This window comes from Podarcis cretensis (assembly GCF_951804945.1).
Source record: "Podarcis cretensis genome assembly, chromosome: 5".
NCBI classification, from domain to species: Eukaryota; Metazoa; Chordata; class Lepidosauria; order Squamata; family Lacertidae; genus Podarcis; species Podarcis cretensis.
This window is the reverse complement of record NC_137174.1, coordinates 26600023-26619965: the sequence shown is the minus strand read 5'-3', so window position 1 is coordinate 26619965 and position 19943 is coordinate 26600023. Positions and strand designations below refer to the sequence as shown.

General features: G+C 43.1%; 1 protein-coding gene across 13 annotated transcripts in view; it reads left to right on the top strand.

Moving 5' to 3' along the window:
- Positions 1-19943, top strand: part of FAM13C (family with sequence similarity 13 member C) — a gene marked incomplete at its 3' end in the record, with an annotated part of 76463 nt that overhangs the window by 22949 nt on the left and 33571 nt on the right. For 12 of the 13 annotated variants that reach the window (XR_013838697.1, XR_013838698.1, XR_013838699.1 and 9 more), the window contains exons 2-5: positions 2188-2244; positions 5112-5292; positions 11235-11356; positions 12627-12690. Coding sequence is in view for 8 of the 13 variants with exons in the window: in XM_079975674.1 (XP_079831800.1) it covers positions 2188-2244; positions 5112-5292; positions 11235-11356; positions 12627-12690 (424 nt within the window). The remainder of the gene's footprint in view (positions 1-2187; positions 2245-5111; positions 5293-11234; positions 11357-12626; positions 12691-19943) is intronic. The other variant, XM_079975677.1, reaches the window with a different exon arrangement.

The following is a 19943-nucleotide window of genomic DNA, read 5'->3' as shown; positions in this document are numbered from 1 at the left end:
AGAATTTTGGAATATGCCTCACGTAATTTCTAGTAATAAAAGCAAGTCCTGGATCATGTAAGAACATAAGGAAAGCCCAGACAGACCAGTGCAAAGGCTCTATCTAGTCCAACATCCTCTTTCTCACAGTGGCCAACTAGTGCCCTGGGGAAGCCCGCAAGCTGTGCATTAAGGAAATAGTCTACTACCGCTGTTGTTCCCTAGTGTGTGTGCTGGCACAGAACCTCGTGGTTCTATGTGCACCCCCTCAATGATTGGCAACCATTTAGAGATTTATTGTCAATGAATTTGTCTAATCCCCATTTTAAAGCCATCTAAGCTACTGGCTGCCACCAGGTCTGAGGCGACAGCAAATTGCATAAATTAATTATGTTCTGTGTAAAGGTATACCTCTTTTTATCTGTCCCAGATCTCCTGCTAATCAGTTTAATAGAATGTTCCTGGGTTCTTTTCTTATGAGACACTTTCTCCATGCTACGCATAATTTTATAAATTTCTACCATGTGCCTTTCTGCCCTCTGTTGCTTCCCCTGTAAAAAAACATAATCCCCCCAAAACATGTAATTCTTCTGTTATTTATTTTTTGGGCATTCCATGACTCCATATGGTGTTAATGTAACCTAAATAAATGTTCCAATAACAGAAAAGGGGAGGGGAGGCAGAATAGTTTTGGGGTGATATGAGGTTGAGTGAGTACCTCCTCATAAACAGCTAACAGTAGCAACTTCTGGAGTTGGTGTTAATGTATGGTGTTAATGTAACCTAAATAAATGTTCCAATAACAGAAAAGGGGAGGGGAGGCAGAATAGTTTTGGGGTGATATGAGGTTGAGTGAGTACCTCCTCATAAACAGCTAACAGTAGCAACTTCTGGAGAGAGACGGAGAGTTGGGTATATCAAGCTCTTCTCAACAAAGAATGGTTGCAGAGTATAAATACTACCATTGTGCCAAAGAAGGCAGATGCTGTAAATAGTGGAGGAGGTCAACCACATTGCAGACTGTTTCTCAAATCAGGAATAGGCCCTACTCCACTGACAGCAAACTGGAAATACAAACACAAAATAATTGTGAAATATAAAGGCAAGAGAGAGAGTGAGTGCGGCATTTGTGCAGACTTGGCAATCCAGCGGAGACAGGTTGATTTAAACTGATAGCCACGGAAACCTTCGATATGCTTTACTGCCTCCTTCTACTAGGACTGCACAAAGGAATGTCCTTATTTTGCCGGCACTGTTTCTTCCATAGGATTCTGGGGATGTTTAGTTTCGGAGACCTTTCTAACTGTCAGGTTTTTAAATTTTAAGTAGTTCCGAAAGCTCTTTCCGTCTACTTTATTTTCAGTTCATTGAAAACCACACTGGAAGTATTCCTTATTGGTATTAACCATTCTTAATGCCGTTTTTGAAATCAGAAAAATTTGCTGGGGGCATCCAGTGTGGCCTTTTCCTGTTTGAATATAAATGGGACTTCCAGAAGGCCAGGATTACAATAATAAAGTGTCTGATAATGTGCAGAGCAACTTCCCATCATGACTGACTAATTGTATCTAGCCCTTCAATATTTGGGCTGGGGGTGATGGTGGCTGCCATTGCTTCTAACTCAGTGGAAACGTCTACTAGGCAGGCATGAGAATGCTGAAGTGAAAATTAGTTATGCATTTTTGTGTTCTTGCGCGTTTGACATTATTTTCTTTTGGGTTTCCACATGAAAAGTTCCTATAGGACCGGGACAATCCCAAACTCCATAGACCAGATGTGAGGAACCTTTGGGTCTCCAGATGTTGCTGAATGACAGCTCCCATTATCCCTAACCATTGGCTATGCTTGCTAGGGTGGATGGAAGTTTCACAATAGCAGTGGGTTTGTACAGCACAAAGCTGAAGTAACTCCCTCCCAAGAGAAACTCCTGAGAGGCATAGGATTAGGTGCTGGGCCTTCTTACAGTCCTCCTTTGGGTAAGGAGTGCAGGCACAGGATAAAACTGGTGTGATTGTTTTATACAGGCTTTATTTAGAGCATATGAAAATGAGCATCTGTATTTATCAGAACAGCGTTTGTGACCTAACCTGTCTGGTCTTGTCACTGCAATAAAGACTGATTGATTATGACCTGAGAATGAACATTTTAGCTACTTGAAAAAGACCCAAGTAGAAGAAATCCAATAATTATTTTATATCCATTTTCAAGGTGTGGCGAGGATACAGAGTCTGTACATGAAGACCAAACAGCCAGTTCCCTTCACAGGTATCTTGCTATTGTGTTTTATAAAAGGAAATAAAATGTAGCAAGCAGATCTCTTTTTAAATTTATCTTAGGGATTTTTCAAGAACCACTTTCTTAGGAATTGCAGACAAAGCATAAATTATTACCAGACAGCAACTCCATAGCTGACCGGAGATTTAAACAGAGGCCTAAACACAATTCTATAAATGTAGGGCAACAATGGTGATAAACTTTATGATAAATACTGGGTTCAATACCCCCTTACCTCAACCCTTTATTATCCACTAAATGCTGCACAATGGGAGGCAAATTTTCAGATTTTAGCTTGGGCCAAAAAAACCCTGAGGAATTTCAGGAGATAATAAAACTTTGCCTAGAACCTGTGAAATCTCTGAGTTTAGTTTCATGTCATTAGTAAAAACCTCTGCAAATAAAGGGTCATTACCTCAGGAGTTATCAGATTATACTAGGTGGAAAAGAGAGAGGCACAATATTACTTTCAGATGTTTTGTATGAAAGTAGAATTAGATGCGAGAGAAAGGTGTTTGTGAGGGCAGGCTATGCTTGCCAGGTTCACAAATTATTGCAGGAAGTTCTTTCGGAATTATCCAGTATTTCCCTGAAAATGGCTTGAGGAAACCTATGTTAAACTGTTATTGCTGAGACGGTCTTATTCTGGTCAATTGCTGGGATGGGAGACTGCTTAGGGGCCCCATGGAAGACGATGTGAGTCTTCTGTAATAGTAGTGGTCTGTGCTTTCTCCCCTTAAAAACAAAATGTTCATGGGTACTCTCATTTTGACTCAAGATAATCACCATTTTATAGTTCAAATCGGGAAAAATAAATACATCAAATGGACAAAAGTACAGAGATTCACAAAATGTTTAAGGGTATGCGTACCTCTGCATCCCCCCCCCAGAAAAAAGCACTAGTAGTGGTATATAAGTTTTGTAAATATCTGTACAGTTTATCTCCCATTAAGCAAAAGCTGGTCAAGTCTTGGGGCCTGCTAGGTCTTGAGAAAACCTCTTCTTTTGTAGTCTCAGGCAGATGACAAAACCAAGAGATTTATCACGTATTTGGTGGGACACACTACATGTTTAGTGTGCTGTGGTTAGCAGCCTGAGGCCCTAGAACCGTGTGCGGCCCTTACTCTAATTATTTGCGACCCCCAGCTTCGTTTCTAAAGTCCTCTCTTAGTGATCAGTTCCAGAGGCGGTTTTAGGGTAGCATGGCCAGTGCGGTTACACTGGGAGCCACAACAATGCCGTATAATGGAACACGAGAAGTGGGGGTGGGGTGGGGCAAAGTTTAGTGTCACACAGGGTGCCAGAAATTTGAGAGCCCAAAGTCCACCACGGTCAGTTCAGACATTTCCCCCAGTAGCTTGCTAAGTGAGGAGGGGAGATGGAGAGAGATAGAAGGGGTTGGCAGAAAGCCAGTGAGAGAGAAGGGTGACCCCACCCACAGTTCACATGTGGCTCTGGACAGATTGCCCCTCCACAAAAAGGAAGGGAAAAGTCCAATTTGCTCACCCCTAAGTTAAAAGCGGGATGCGGGTGGCGCTGTGGGTTAAACCACAGAGCCTAGGACTTGCCGATCAGAAGGGCGGTGGTTCAATTCCCCGCGACAGTGTGAGCTCCCGTTGCTCGGTCCCTGCTCCTGCCAACCTAGCAGTTCGAAAGCACGTCAATGTGCAAGTAGATAAATAGGTACTGCTCTGGCAGGAAGGTAAACGGTGCTTCCATGCACTGCTCTGGTTCGCCAGAAGCGGCTTAGTCATGCTGGCCACATGACCCGGAGGCTGTATGCCGGCTCCCTCGGCCAATAAAGCGAGATGAGCGCCGCAACCCCAGAGTCGGCCACGACTGGACCTAATGTTCAGGGGTCCCTTTACCTTTACCTTAAGTTAAAAGCAGGTGGTGCTGTGGTCTAAACCACAGAGCCTTGCTGATCAGAAGGTTGGCGGCTTGAATCACTGCAACAGGGTGAGCTCCTGTTGCTCATTCCCAGCTCCTGCCAACCTAGCAGTTCGAAAGCACATCAAAGTGCAAGTAGATAAATAGGTACCGCTCCAGTGGGAAGGTAAACGGCATTTTTGTGTGCTGCTCTGGTTCGCCAGAAGCAGCTTAGTTATGCTGGCCACATGACCCGGAAGCTGTCTGTGGACAAATGCTGGCTAGAGCGAGTTGAGCGCGCAACCCCAGAGTCGTCCGCAACTGGACCTAACGGTCAGGGGTACCTTTACCTTTAAGTTAAAAGCAGCACAGCTGAAGTATATGCTTAAAATGCAAAGACCACAGATTCAGTCCCTAGCATCTCCAGCTAAAAGGCTCCAACAGCAAGTGATGGGGGAGGGCGTCTGCCTGAGACCCTGGAAAGCTGTTGCCAATCACATTAGACAAATGGTAGTACTGGACCACATGCATGAGCTGCCAGACCGAATACAGAAACAGAATTGTAGAGTCAGAAGGGACCATGAGGGTCATCTAGTCCAACCCCCTGCAACGCAGGAATATTTTGCCCAATATGGGGCTAGAATCCATGACCCCGAGATTAAGAGTCTCGGGCTTTACCAACTGAGCTATCCCAGCATAGGAACGACCTGGTATAAAGCATCTTCTAAAGTTGTAGAGACCTGAAGTATGGCCTGATTAAGCAAACACAACCATCTCACTTTTTAGCGATATTTTTTGTAGTTTTAAAAATGTTACATTTGTACGTAGCTCTGTCCTGGAATGTTAATTAAATAGGAGAAAAGGGAGAAAAGGGGGGGGGTCTAAACAAAAGTAATCTAAAAATAAATTGTGAGCATGATGTCTTGAGCGTTACATTTCTTGCTCACTCGTCACGGTGCCTTTTAAAATTTGCTTTTATTTTCTTCTAGAGATGAAAACAAGGAAAACCACCCAGACAAAGCTATAGTCTTAGAGGAAAACCAGGCAGTGTTCCAAGATACCCAGACACCCTGTGATGGCACATTGAGGGTTGGAATGGGGAACTTAAAATCCAGAAAGCCCACATCCATTTCAAAACCAGAAAATGGGAAAAACCGTGAAGAAAGTCAGGTAATAATAAGCTCTCCTATTTGCGCTATAACTGTTTGACGATAGAAGAAATGCCATTTAAATGCAAAGTGGCGGCATTTTTAAACATTTGGGCAACTGGCTTCCACTGGTGATCAGGGTCGTGTACGTAAGCGATAGGGCCACCAGCCACATTTCAGCTCATCTTGGAGATAGATTGGAGTCGCTGCACCTCTACAAAATGTGCAACAAAATAGCCCAGCCCAGCCCATGTAGCTCTAGGCTTCCCAGCTGTGTGATTGGTCACAGCCCTTTCCTGTCTCCCTATAATATTTCCCCTTCCTCTTAGCAGGTTTGTCTGTGCCATAGATTGGGCAATGTGCATCTATGGTGGAAATGTGTCCTACTTTATAGAGGACAGTTGTCCACCTGAAGGCCAGGTGTAAGGCAAAGTTCAAAGTCTTATCCAAGTCCAGCTTGGAGAAGTTGCTTATCGAAATTTAGCACTTGGATATCAGACTGAGCAGGCACACAGGCTACAGGCACCCCCACCATTGAAATTATATTATTTATTTCTAAATTTGCATGCACACAGGCAAATTAGCACGCACACAAATTTGATGCGAATAAGCTGTCTCTTTGGTCCTCTCTTTTTTGGTAATGCAAATGGCTGCCCTGTCTCAGACTCTGCTGTCCCTCATCTGCTCTGACTTCGCTTACTAAAGGCTGCCTGGAACTATCCCTTGGCCGCCCTTGATCCTTAGTTAGATGTCTTTTCCTGACCACCTAATTGTCTGTGGCTCAATCCTGCAGATACCCAGATTTTGCTCCTCTCTTCTCCAGGGATATTGAGCCCCATCTCCCCCCAATCGGTGTGATTGGGCAATCCCGTGCACACCTACCAGGGAGTAACTCTCATGGAACTCAATGATATTTTCAAGTAACACGAGTTGGATTGAGCTGGGTAATATTTCCACTATCATTAAGACCAACTCCAAGGAAGGGCAGTGCAAGGTCAGTTCAAGGACAACAAATTGTCCTGGGCTGTTGCTAGTAGTGCAAAGCATTCAAGTCAGGATGGTGGCCCTTTGGTGGATGCATTGGGTGCCAACTTTTTTTTGGGGTGTGTGTGAATTGTTTGTACCCATTTATGGGACCTTTATGTCAAGCTAGGATTGCTCCTACATATGACTAGGGAGTGATGGGATCGGATGAAGCCCTGAGCTGGTGGGGTTGCTAGCAATGCCTTAAGATGTCTCAAGCTGGTGGAGCTAGAATTGTGAATCTGGGATTTTTCTTTAGCCCTTCATGGTCTGGGAGGTTTGGCAATTGGCATGTGTGTGTTCTTCATCTAGTTTGCTATGCAGCTCAAGTATGGAGAGTGCTGTTGTGCTTTGTGGGTTTCTTATAGGCTTCTCACTTGGTTGGCCATTGTGAGAATAGGATGTTGGGAGACATTAACCTTTCATCTGATCCAGCAGGGCTTTTCTTATGTTCTTAAATGCATTGTACCTTCACGATATTTTGTCACAGTGCTATATTGAAAACCAGCTCTTCATCAGAGCTGATGTTCCATCTTAGTATTCTTTTTAATGATTTAAATTAGTATAGTCGTTAATGGCAAATGCTACAACATATTTTCATGGAACTGAGATAGGATTTTTCCAGCACAGAGTACACACTACCTATCATGGTTGATCTGCAATAGGAATCCTACATGTTTTTATTTATTTATTAAATTTATATATCGCCTTTCCACAAGCAAAAAGTGCCCACGGTGGCTAGCAAAAATGAAACAGACCCAAAGAAAACAAGCATGGTAAAATATATCCTAACAAAACCACAGCAAATAAAAACAAGCCAATGAATTAGTAGCTAATCAAAACCAGCAAAATATTCTATTAGCTAGATCAGTTTCCTTTGTACAGACTCTCACTTCAGATGGATCTCCATTGCGTGCAGGCTCCTTTTATTCTCAGATCCCTCTTGGGCCAATAGAGCTTCCTCTTCCGTGGAAGTATAAGGGCAAGCCATTTATCATGTGTGAGATGTGCTCTTATGTCTGCATGGATTCACTTAAGACTACAGTATTTCTATTTGAAGTCTGCTGGATGAAAAGCAACCGTGGAATTTGTAGGATGAAACTGAGGTGTTAGAAGGCAATGCGTATCGTCCTCCAATTGCACATGTATCATATGCATGGATATAAAATATGGATAATGAAATGATTCACTCTTAGATCCTTAATTGGCACAGAGATGAACTTCTAAAATGATACTAAACTCCTTGGTTTAAAAAGGAGAGCAAAACAGAATTTGTTAATTTTTGTCCTAATTGCTAGGAATGGAGCGCTAAGAAAGTACAGATCTTCAAAGGTGAAGATGCTAAGAACCTCTGTTTGAAAGAATATACATAGTTTGATTTAATCTAGGTGGGTGGTGGCTTCCAAACCCTGAACAATTCAACATTTAGGATATGTTTTTAAGCATGTGAGGCTGCAGTCCTATTCCCACTTACTTGGAGGCAAGCCTCCCGCCCCCCCGAGCTCAGTGAGACTTACCGTACTTTGAGTAGACGTGTAAGGGATAGCTCTGTAAGTCAGAGGGTTAATGATAGGACAGGTAACCTCACTATAAGGAGGTTTAGAAAGTCTGAAAGACCGAACAAATTCGTGAAACTTTCCTGCCCATGTCAATGTCATGTTCTCTCCAATGGCGAAAGCAGGCAGTGGGGTAGAAATGCAGGTTGTTTAAACACAACCAAGGGACAGGGTAAAATTTATTATTATTTTATTTATTAAATTTGTATAATTCCCTATACCCGTAGATCTCAGGGCGGTTTACAACACATTAAAATATAAAAAGCACAAAATGCATAATGAAAACGAAAACAAAAATAACCCAATAATCCCTGCTTCCACAGCACATTTAAAAGGGTGTTAGATGTCAGCCAGCTAAATGCCTGGCTAAAGAGGAATGTTTTTTTCCTGGTGCCTAAAGAGATCATTCTACAAACAAGGAGCCACCACAGAAAAGGCCCGTTCTCGTTTTGCCATCCTCTGGACCTCTTGCGGAGGAGGCACATGAAGAAGGGCTTCAGATTATGATCTCAGGTTCCAAGTAGGTTCATACGGAGAGCATCGGTGCTTGAGGTATTGTGGTCCTGAGCCAGTTGAGGCTTTATAATTATTATTATTATTTATAAGTCAAAACCAGCACTTTGAATTGGGCCCAAAAACTAATTGATAGCCAAGGCAGTTGGATCAAAATCTGTATCTGTACTCAGTGTATTGCATTCTACCAAACTGAGATTATTATGAGATATATATGACGCCAACAGCTATATCGGGACCATAACTATATAAAATAATAAAGTCTACTCCCAGTCACACCACTCCATTATTCATTAGATGAATGCAGTGTGTGTGCATAAGATAACATCTGAATTGGGGAAATCTGTGTTTTGTGTCAATCAGTGCGTCTGATTTCTTTCAGCCTTGGACTTTGACTATAGAATTTTCTAATACTGGAATTAAGGGATGTACAAAACCCCATGAAGCAGCTATGCTAGCATGTCCCTGGGAGTCATGGTTGATCTGCAGCTTGCACGTTACCCAAGCAATTCCATTGATTAGTCATATTGATTAACACTTTCAGCCCGACAAATAAAAGATCAGCTATGGACAGTGGGGTGAAAGCCAAGCGCTCACCTCTTTATTTCAAGGGCATGCTATTTGGCATGCAGCGTTAAAGCCTTTTAAGTGGGAACCGTTGCAGGCTGAAGTACAATTGATTTGATGTGAATGTGAGCTCGGGAACAAAGATCGTTGCAACTTTGATGTGCTTCACGATTTATTTTGTCTGGGTCAGTGAATTTGGCAATTTGTAGTGTAAGCACCTCAGGGCAGGGACTTTTCTGTTGCCTTCTGTGTAGAACACCATGGAAGCTGATCATGTGAAGGACCATTTAAATATGTAAATAAATAGCAGCAGTTGCTTAGTGTGGTAGGCCTGAGATGCAGGAGTCCCTGAAAAATGATCACATGCCATATGAATGGCTAGGGTGGGGGTGGGGGAACGACTTGCCTCCAGAAATAGAACCTTGGGAGGTCTCCTTTCTTAATCCTTACGGTTAGACTAATGTATTGGGCTGTACTGGCTCCCAGCCTCTAAGCACAACAGCTATCTCTAGCTAATTTCCTGTCTACAACAATAAAATATGTTCTCCTGAATTAAAAGAAAAATACGCAATGGGAAGCAATCAAGTGTTAAGATCTGGTCTCTGATCAAACAAATCCTGGCTTGTGAAGGAAAGAAAACTGCTGTGATTTATGGTTTCTCCAAACCTCATGGGTGTATGTTTGTAAGATTCACAAAATAATGTTGCTTTCTGACAGTGTGTTGCTAAGAGGCCTTGCCATGAGACTGTCTCCTTTGTGTGTTGCCTCAGAAAGTCAGAGGCTTCGTTATCACCAACAGTGGTACAGGTATATATATCACTTCAGACTGGCAGACCCTCAAAGTGTCCCCATTTTCCAGGGACAGTCCTGGATTTACAGAAGCCAACCCAGTTTCTGCTGTTATCCCGAAATGTCCTGCTTTCCCTTAGGAAGTCCTTTTTTTTCATTGGAGAAATGTTGGAAGGTATAGAATAGAAGTGGGGCTCACATGATCATATGCTCCGATAATAATAAACAAGCTAGCAAGCAAACAATTAGAATAGTTGATAATAACGAAAGTAACCATGGCTAATAATAACAATAGATAACAACAACAGCAGTCATAAAAACAACAACAATAATCCCTGCACATAGAAATCTAGCATACAGGGTGAGGCCAGAGCTGCTTGTTTTCTTGAGAGCTGATTTTCTCTGAATAAATAAGTGTGTGTGACAGCAACAGAGCAAGAAAACATTTGGTTGCCTGCATTGTGAAATGCTGCAGCCCAGACATGGGTTTTTATCACCTCATTGAGAATTAGTACTGAGCGGGAAATTTTGACCCTGACTCAAAAAGTGCTGATATTTAACCTAATTGTACACAATGAACATAAAAGTCTCAGTCTACTTCGGGCTTCAACTTTGGAGTTATGTTGACAAACTCTGGATTCCTCTTTCCAGCTCTTCTTCCTAGGCTGCTTGCGTCCCTTGCTGTCCTCTTCCCCTTAAGCTCCTGCTTCTTCAGTCACCAGCTGAGCTATAGGCCAGCCAGTGGCAGCTGGGGAATCTCATGCATGCCCATGCTTCTCTATGGCATTAAAGCAACCCCATTATGGACAGAAACTTTATCCCTACCACCAGAAACCCTTGGTGCACCACAAAACTGGTTTTCAAACTGCGCTGAGGAACTTAGAGGTACATTGTAATGGTGGGCAAGCTTTTCAGAAATTCACTTGTCCTCTTTGGTCCTCCTTCCCTTTCAGCGCACAACTATATAGGGTAATGATGGGGTGTTTCTGATCTAAAGTATGCTCACGTCCTATGGAGCAACAGTGAGGTCCAACAGGTGCGGCCAGCACCCTCTCATGTATATTTTCACACATATAACGGGGTTCTGTAGCAGATAAGTCAATGTGGGAAGGACACCTTCAAGACAAAGAGTGTTAAAAAAAGCAACAACAATTCATTACAATATAGGTAGCTTGAAACAGAAGCTTCACACAAAATCTCTTTTAAAATGAGAAAGTGACAGAGAGTTACAATAATAGCACTGATACTGCATGCAGATGTGTCTTGGGGACTCCTCCCCACCCCACCTGTCCTCATTACAATCTTGGCATCAGGTTGCTGCCATTGCATCGAGACAACGTTTAGTACAGTCCCTTCTTGGGCCCCTCATTTCTCCTCCCCTTCTCCAGATGAGCTTTGATTACACACTTACATTCCCCCCTCCCACCTCCCAAAATAGACAGCTGACACCAGTCCGGCCACTGTTTACTTGAGTGGGTTGCATTTGTCGATTTGTTTGCTTGTTTGTTTATTGCAGGAGATGGGAAATGCATTGCCGTGGCTCTCCGACTGTCAGAGGAAAACGGGAACGCCGGCTAATGATTACACCGAGAACGTGGCATTCAGATACCAGGAAACCGTCATCAAGTTTCAACCCAGGTATTCTCTTCCAAGTAAACAAATCTTGTTCACTTCTGTTTAACTCTAAATCAGGGCGGACACCTGCACTTCTCTGTTTGCCAAGCTGGCATAACTCGTTATCCACTCAGTCAGACATAGCCAGCCAGCCATGGTTGGTGCTCCCCTGGGTGCCTAACACTTTTCCCCAGTCTCAGACAGGCAGCAAAAACCGATTTATTAATCCCCCTGTGGGCTAACCCATACATGGCTGCCGGATCATAAATTTTGCAGGTCTACTCCCGTCAGAAACAAGGTTTTAGAAAAAGAAAAAACACAGCTGAAAGATGAAATTCTATGCTAAGGTAACCCAAGTTCTTTGTTTAGAAAACCTGAATTCAGCAACTTTGAAATTATGCTTCATTATTTTCTCTCATAGAAGCTAATTGAAAGCACTTACTTCTGTGGTAAAAGTAAGCACTGTCTGTGCAACTGATAGGCACTTTGCTAATGAAAACAAATGTGTGTTTTTTTGCTCAGTTTGCTAATAAAAACAAATGTGTTATTTTTGCTCAGTTCTTTGTATTCTTACTAACCATTACAAACAACTGCTTTTGCTCAAGTGGGAATTGATCTCACACTTATTTGGATAACTATCTTACGATTCCACCACCTTGTCAAAATACGAATTGGATCGAGTTTCAATTTTTTCAAGACATTCTAAGGTTCAAACCAGTCTCTATGCCATTCACACAAGTACCAGTTGTGTGGATCTTTCTTTTTTCTTTCTTAGTCTAACTAGTGCACACAAGACCAACTATCTGGGTTGGGACCCTGGCACAGGAAGATTAAGGTGGTTTATCCATTTGCTACAGTACTAGTCTAGATTAAGGGCCCCACAATTGCTATTTGAAATGTAGGGAAATCCTCCTAATGGTGTCAGTGGAAACTTTCTACTCAGTGCTGACAAGCAGGCAGCAGGGGTCTGATCTGGACCGGGAAAGTCACAGGGAGCTCTCTGCGTGCTTTTTACGCTAAAAAGTCACTCGCTTAATTGCCATGAGTGTGTGGTTCATGTCTAGTTTGGGCCTTAGAAAAAAGGAAAACTAGGTGGCATTCTTAACAGTGCCACAGTGGGGTCTCCTCCTGCAGTGTGTTGCTTTGTGACACATGCAAGCACACACAAAGATACATGTGTAAGCTGAATCGGCTCTCCATCTTGCCCCAGTCCTTGTTCTTGAGGTGGGCAGTCCACCTTTAAAAACACTTCAAAGTGGCACCTACAATTACCCTCCCAATTTTCATGTTTCAGGACAGATCAGAGTGCATTCATTTCACCAAAGGATGGCACTGAACATTTCCAGAACTTCAGTGAGGTAAGTTTATCAGTGACCTTAAAAGCCTGCTATAGGATGCTGTGGGCATCTTTATTTAAGGAAGTAAAAGAGCCAAAGGGCCGGTTTGCACTTGCATGTCCCCCATGCATCCCTTTATGACTGTACGGATAATCTGTTAGAGATGAGTGATGGGAAGCACCTTTGCCCAAGATCATGGAGAGCTGCTTTGCTGCTTTCAGATATAGATAATAATGGGCTAGATAGACTAATAGTCTTACTTGGCATAATGCAGCTCTCTCTCTTATTATTATTATTATTATTAATTATTTTTATTAATAATAATTTAACCTTCACATGTACAGATAAAAGGGCAGGTACAGAACATAAAAAGTAACAACCAAAGTATACAAGAGACAACAAAGCCTTATACTATGCACCATCAAAACAAGCAAAGGCAGCTTAAAAATAGCAGGGAAGGCTAAACCATCACCAGCGTGAAAACCTTAAAAGTCCTGGGCAAACAAATATAAGTATTAACCTGGGGCCAATATGGTAACAATGTCAGTTGTAGTTATGTGCATCAGAGGAGGGTGTTCCACAGAGAAGCAGTAGCGACTGGTGGGGCAGTGTGGGTACCAGTCTGCTACTGTCCTGGCTACCCAACACCACAGGCCACTGTTGCTTACTGATAGGAAGAAGGAAGAGGGATGAGGCCCGGGCAGCTTGTTGTGGTGTGACAGGTGGTGGTGGAGCCTGTCCAACACTCCTGTGACTGGTGCCAGGCTTTTCACACCCTGCCCCTTCCCTCTTGGTAGGTGGCTGTGGCCTGCAGTGCTAGGAAGCCAGGAGAACAAGACTCTCTTCCCCATCACCATGTAACAAGCCATCTCCAAGCATCTTCTGAAGACCTCAGAGACATGAGCAGGCTGGTATAGGGAGAGCCACACTTCCAGGTGTTTGGGTCCCAGCGGTTCAAATGGTCGGATTTCAGTGAGCTTGGTTCATGCTTCCATTGTCAGCCAAGTAATCAAGAGTGCAAGGGATGTGCATGCATGTATGAATCGGCCTAATTTTATTGAAGGCATTTGCTTTGAAACACTAATTCTGGAGTATGTGCAGTGGTCCTGAAAGGAGGCAGGAGTTCTGCATTATGATCTGAATGTACATGTACTTAGTAAAGAGTAAAGGCCATCATTGACAGCATTGCTTTTCTTACATGCATTGGAATATTCCAGAGATTTGCATCATAGCTGCTTACTCCTTTAGCCTAGTGATCGGTGTCCGTACAAATTATTTTGTTTTGTGCTGCTTATATGTCTGTCAGCTACAAAGGCTGATCAGTAAAGGGAGGGTCAAAAAGAGCCGCTTCCTCTTCATCAGGCAGTCACAGTGGATAGTAATTGGCTAGTAGAATGCTCTTCTTACTCTTGAGAGCCAGCCCTGTATTAAGCTCAGCGAGTAAGCAGAAAGCTTGGTGGCAAGTGTGGCAATTGGTTAGCAGTTAAGAAGGTGGCACTGCTGCCTTGAAGAAATTGGGGAGAAACTTTGGGCTCGTCCATACTTCCGCTTGTCCTGTGCTGAGAAATATGGATCTGAGTGTTTTCCTGCTTGTCCCATGCTTTCCGAGCAGTTTTGTGTTTGCCCCACAACTTCCCCCTGGAAAAACCACTCTTCACTGCTGAATTGGAACAAATGCAATCCGTGGAACCACCCAATTGCTATTTGGTCTGATTCAGTAGTAACCATGGGTTTCTCCAGGCAGACAAGCCCTTCTTTGCACTCCTGTAACTTGGTTGCCCTTGTGCTGTTTTGAATTACATGTGGTTCAAAATTAGTCCTGGGATGGCCTCCTTTTGTGAAATTTCACACCATACAAACCATGTGTTATACGTTGCCATGCCACCCACCTTGTGACACGCATGCAGATAAATTAGCTGCCACTACTTGTTTATGGTTCTGGTTTGTTTCTATTTTGAAAACTGAAAAGCAGAAGCATTTGTAAGCTTAGAGCATTGTAAAGGTACAAGGGCAAGATTGCTCAAGGTAGACGAGAGACCATGTTAAGCTGAGGGGAGGACGTGCAGATGTTATGTGCTGATAATAGCAGAGCGTAGAAGAACAAAAGAGGCAAAACTATAATGAAAGAAAATCAAGACTGGTGACTAGCAAAATAGCAGGATCAAAATGTGTTGCTGAAGAGTAAATCTGAGAAGCTTTTTAAAATATAATGATAAGATTGCCTACTTGATCAGGCAGTGGGAAACATATTAGGCCAAGAGGATATAACTGAGCGAATTTATGCTCTGATGATCATAACAGTGTACTACTGTTGCCCTGGGCAAGACTACCATCATGAAGGAGGTTGACTAAAGGCATATTTGCACCAGATTCAGCATTGTGGCAAGCATGCATAATAAAATAGGAGTGATCTGGCACAACAGAACCCTGCTCTAGATTTGCCCTGCCTGTAATGCAGTTGTGGGTGCAGGACCACTATGGGCCAAAGCAGCACTTCTCAAACTTCTTTTTCATAGGACACACCACCTTCCCCCCACCTTTTGGTTCCCCCCCTCAAAAAAGCATATAGGTAACTCATATTTTAAAAAGGTACTCTATAGTGCAACAAATGAGAAAAAATAAAATACACCGCCCCCTTCAGCACTGAGTTCATAACTAACACCAAACCAGGTATGTATTATGAAAATTATGTGCCCTTCCCAGTCCATGCTACATAAAAGGGCCCCCTTAACTCGTACATTTTTAAAAAAGGAATAATTAGTAGAATGCACTAGCACCGTATTATGAAAATCACTGGCCCTAGGCCAGGAACTTAATGCTAGTTTGATAGTCTGACTTTGACCACCACCACCATCACCATCATCAAAATAAATGAAGTTCAGGGCCAAGTATAAATATCCTCAGCTGTTCTCAACCTTTCCATTGAGCCCCTAAATTGAGCTTGTTGACCACCAGGGATATACTTTGAGAAGCTTTGGGCTCAGAAGTTTGGGGTATATAGACTGCAGGTGCATCTACCCTCAAAAGCCTCTGCTTTAAATGGAGAGGTCCCTGTGGCACTACAGTACGTCCCCCACCCTAGACATTGAGCTTGAGCAGAAAAATCCAAATCTTGCACCATGGTAACTTAAATTCAGTGCCAAGAAAATCTTTATAGTTCTGCAACTTGTATAACACACGCAGCATTCTGGGCTTGCTGGTATTTCTCAGCACCAAATAAAAATGTATTTCATTTTGTGAGAAATCGGCAAATGCAAAACAAACGTTCAGTTATCGACCTTAGAAATTGTGGGGAAAGGGCAGATTCATAGATCTCCTACATTTCTTTAAGGGTACAGCAAAACGGGTGGCAAGAAAATTCAGAAACACTCCACTTTTATGTATGTGTTGTAATATGTGTAGCTTAATGGTAGTGGATAAAGTTGTAGTCTAGGTTATGAGCACAGAGGCATCGAATGCAAAATTGAATTAATGAAACACTTCTTTTTTTTTAAAAAAAAAAAGCACACTTGCTTGGTTTATATTCTTCATGGGGGCAAAGCACTATCCAAGAGTATTGAAATCCATCTTGTAATAGCTAGAAGTCTTATTCTTTCTCCCTTCTCTAACATCTGGTGTTTTGCCAGGCAGCGTCCACCCACTTTCAAGCTATCTTAAGGGCCGGAAACATCCGTTTTAAAAAAAGAAGTGAAAGCTTATGATTTCTTACTGCTTGCATCTGTACCCAGCACAAGTCCTGTGCTTAGGTGGTGTAATTGCAGAATAGATCCTGCCTTGACAATGATGCTTCTGCACCCAGTTCCGCAGACTCTCGCAATATTGCTTTGCAAGCACTTAAATGGAACAAAGAGTTTCGGATGAAATATAAGTCAAAATGATGCCTTTGAAAAGAGCGTGATTGCTGCCACAGTTCTGCTTGTGAATCATATTCTGACGTGCATTAAGTGAACAAGTTGCCTTTAAGAGCCCACTCTTGCAATTTAGTATACTGTGGAGCCTTCCCTGCTTTATTTGGATCCGCCTTTCCATTTGGTCTGTTGTTTACCGGGATCAGTAGTTGAAGTCCAGAAATGTTATAGTCTAAATGAGCTGTCTGCTAGACAGAAGAATCATGTGGAGTAGCTTAGACTGGAGACAATGTGCAGCTCATTAAGCCATCGATAGCAATCCAAGATTGTAGGCCAAGTGCACAAATAATTCAGATGAGTTGCTTCACACAGTTGCACCAAGAATGTAGGGCCAGGGATGTAGTGGTAAATTTGGAAGTGTAAGCCCTCATCCTGACAGCCCACATAGTCACACCCCCAAAAAGCATCTGAAAGCAGCGTTGATCTCTGTGGATTTGTTGGCAGTCAAGAGAGTAACAAATGCCTCATTCTCTGACGTCCTCTATGCTAATCTGTCACAACGAAAGTCAGAAGCTGAAGGTCTTGTTATCCACTCAGTCGCTTGCGAGAGCAAGGAGGGCCTGTCAGTTACCCTCAGCTCTCTGACGGATGACAGAATTGCTACTGCTGTGTTTGTGTGGGGAAAGTCCTGGAGCTGTGCTTTGCTGTGTCCATCCTCCTCCATGCTGCTGATGCATCGTTTGTTGGTTCGTGTACAACAAGCCGTTAGGTGGCTTGGAAACTGTGGTCGTTTCAAAAATGGAATATGGAATATGGAGGTCTGGCAAGGGGCTTGGATAGCAGAGTAAAGGGGGCAGTCCCAACCATGTCTGCTCGGAAGTCAATCCCACTGAATTCAAAGGTGCTTACTCTCAGGTAAAAGGGGTTAGGATTGCAGCCCAAGTTGCATATACAGTCATACCTTGGTTTTCAAACAGCTTAGTTCTCGAATGTTTTGGCTCCCGAACACCGCAAACCCAGAAGTGACTGATCCGGTTTGCAAACTATTTTTGGAAGCCGAAAGTCCGATGGGGCTTCTGCGGCTTCCAATTGGTTGCAGGAGCTTCCTGCAGCCAATCAGAAGCTGTGCTTTGGTTTCTGAACATTTTGGAAGTCAAACGGACTTCAGGAACGGATTCCGTTCGACTTCAAAGGTGCAACTGTATACTTGGAGAGCTCTGCATATTTCTTGCAGGCTTGGTGTGTGGTCTAAAAACCTTAGAAGAGTCACATCCCTACCTACGGAAGCCAGTTCCCAAGTTCAGGATGGGCCAATAAGTCCATGCCACTTTTGTCTCTTCTTTCTCGTTTCCACATTAACCTGTTGAATTTTAAATAAAGACGTGTGCCCAAATTTGTATTTCATATGTGAATTTAAACACATGTTTCTATGTGCGTTTTCTCTCAAAATGCACATCTGAGAAATTCTGTCTTTTTTGTGTTCTGTGGGTCAAGATTCATGTTGGAAAAACCAGGAAGTGTGGAAAGCTGGCAGCTAACAAAGTTCCAGCCTGTGTGTTAGTCTTGGGAGGTGTGTATCAGGTTGGTTCATACCAGAATTCAACAAAGATCAGATTCTTCAAGCATCCCTCTCCAAAGGTCCACCATACACGAATATATTCTAGCAAAGGAGTGTGTGTGTGGGAGGGGGACCTATGGCCCTCCACGTGTTGCTAAACTACACTTCCCATCATTCCTTTACATTGCCCATCCCCTCTGGGGCTGATGGGAGTTGAGAGTCCCAACATCATCTGGAGGGCCAGAGTTTCTCTACCAGTGTTGCAGTGTGACCAAAAGACACAACCCAGGCTGGGTCTTCGAAAGCAAAGGGGCAGGGCTACGGAGGTGGACATCGGTTCAATTTACAAAGTCCCACCCCCCCCATTAAGTTCTGTTGGGGGAAAATAAGGTGGTTCTGTGTGAGGAGATGCACTTCCCCTCCAGAGGTCCTTGCAATAAACAGGTTCTTCATCTCCCATCAGCAAGAGGGACATTTCTTTAGTAAATAAGGAAAAATAGCTATAGCCGTTATGCCATGCCTGAATAAAGCAATTTCTGCATAGCTGGTTCAGCAGTGGCCTATAACAAACAAAACACGAGTCTCTTTGTGTTTCACCGCTGTTGGTTTGCTCTGTGCACAAAGGAAATGGCTGACTGGAAATGGCAGTGTTTTCTCCCCTTCTTTTCCCATCTTAACAGATGTTGACAGTTTCCTTGTTTATCACATATAAAAACCATAGCAATTTCTTTTTGGATAAATAGAGGCAGGCAAAGATGTGTTCTCTTTGATGTCCCCCCCCCCGCACTCCCCACAACCAACACCTAAATAGACTCTGAATCTACCACCTTCCTTCTTTTGAAATGTTGCTTTCCATGAAAGGATGCTGTGTGTGTGTTGTTGTTTTTTAAATAAAACCTAGTGTTTAATAAAAGTCTAGCGACTAGTATTAGAAATGGCCTTTTCATTGTTACGTATTTCATTGTGTGCTGACTTTATTTAAAAAAAAACAACCCATTTGATTAAACTTGGCTTTCTGAGGTCCTTCCAAAGACTTCCGTATTCAGCCTACATAGAAAGAGGCAACGTGAGGCCAGTTTGAGCCTGGAAGGGAGATATATTATTATTATTAATTTATTTAGCACCATATATGCAAATGAACAGGTGTGACAGCTCCCTTTCCAAAGAGGCCTGCTATCTAAAACAGACACATGGAAACAACACAGGGAGGGGTAAGCAGAGACTGCACAAATGACAGAAGAGCATGTTATCATTTCTATCACATACCCTTTTGCTTAGGTCACACGCACACTATATATTTACAGCAGATTGTCCCCCCCCCCCGCAAAGAATCTTGGGAACTGTATTTTAGTCATCACAGAGCTGCAATCCCCAGCGCCCTTAACAGACTACAGTTCCCAAGATTCTTTGGGGGGTGGCAGAAGTCACATGCCTTAAATGTGTTGGTGTGGATGTGACCTTAGCTGCAGAAAGATACAGGGAGCAGGAGGTTGATCCAAAGGCTTCCTTGAAATGGTGCGTTTTGAGGACGGTTTAAAGGAAATAAGAGAGCTGGTAACACAGAGGCATTCTGGGAGGCCATTCCAAACATAAAATGCAGTGAGGGAAAATGGGTGGAGCCATTTCAGGAAGCAGGAACCTTTGGAAGCCATGAGTGGTAGTGATGAATGAATGAAAGGAGGAGTCAAAGTTAGGGATGGGTGACGAATTCAATTCAGTTCACATTTAAAGATGAGTGTACCTAATTCACATTTCCCGAAACAATAGGGCAACAAAAAGACAGTGATCCTTTGACATCCACACTCCTCTGAATTTTGCAGTGTGCTTCTTCCACCAAGCAATATGCTCAAAAATGCATCCCTTCGTTT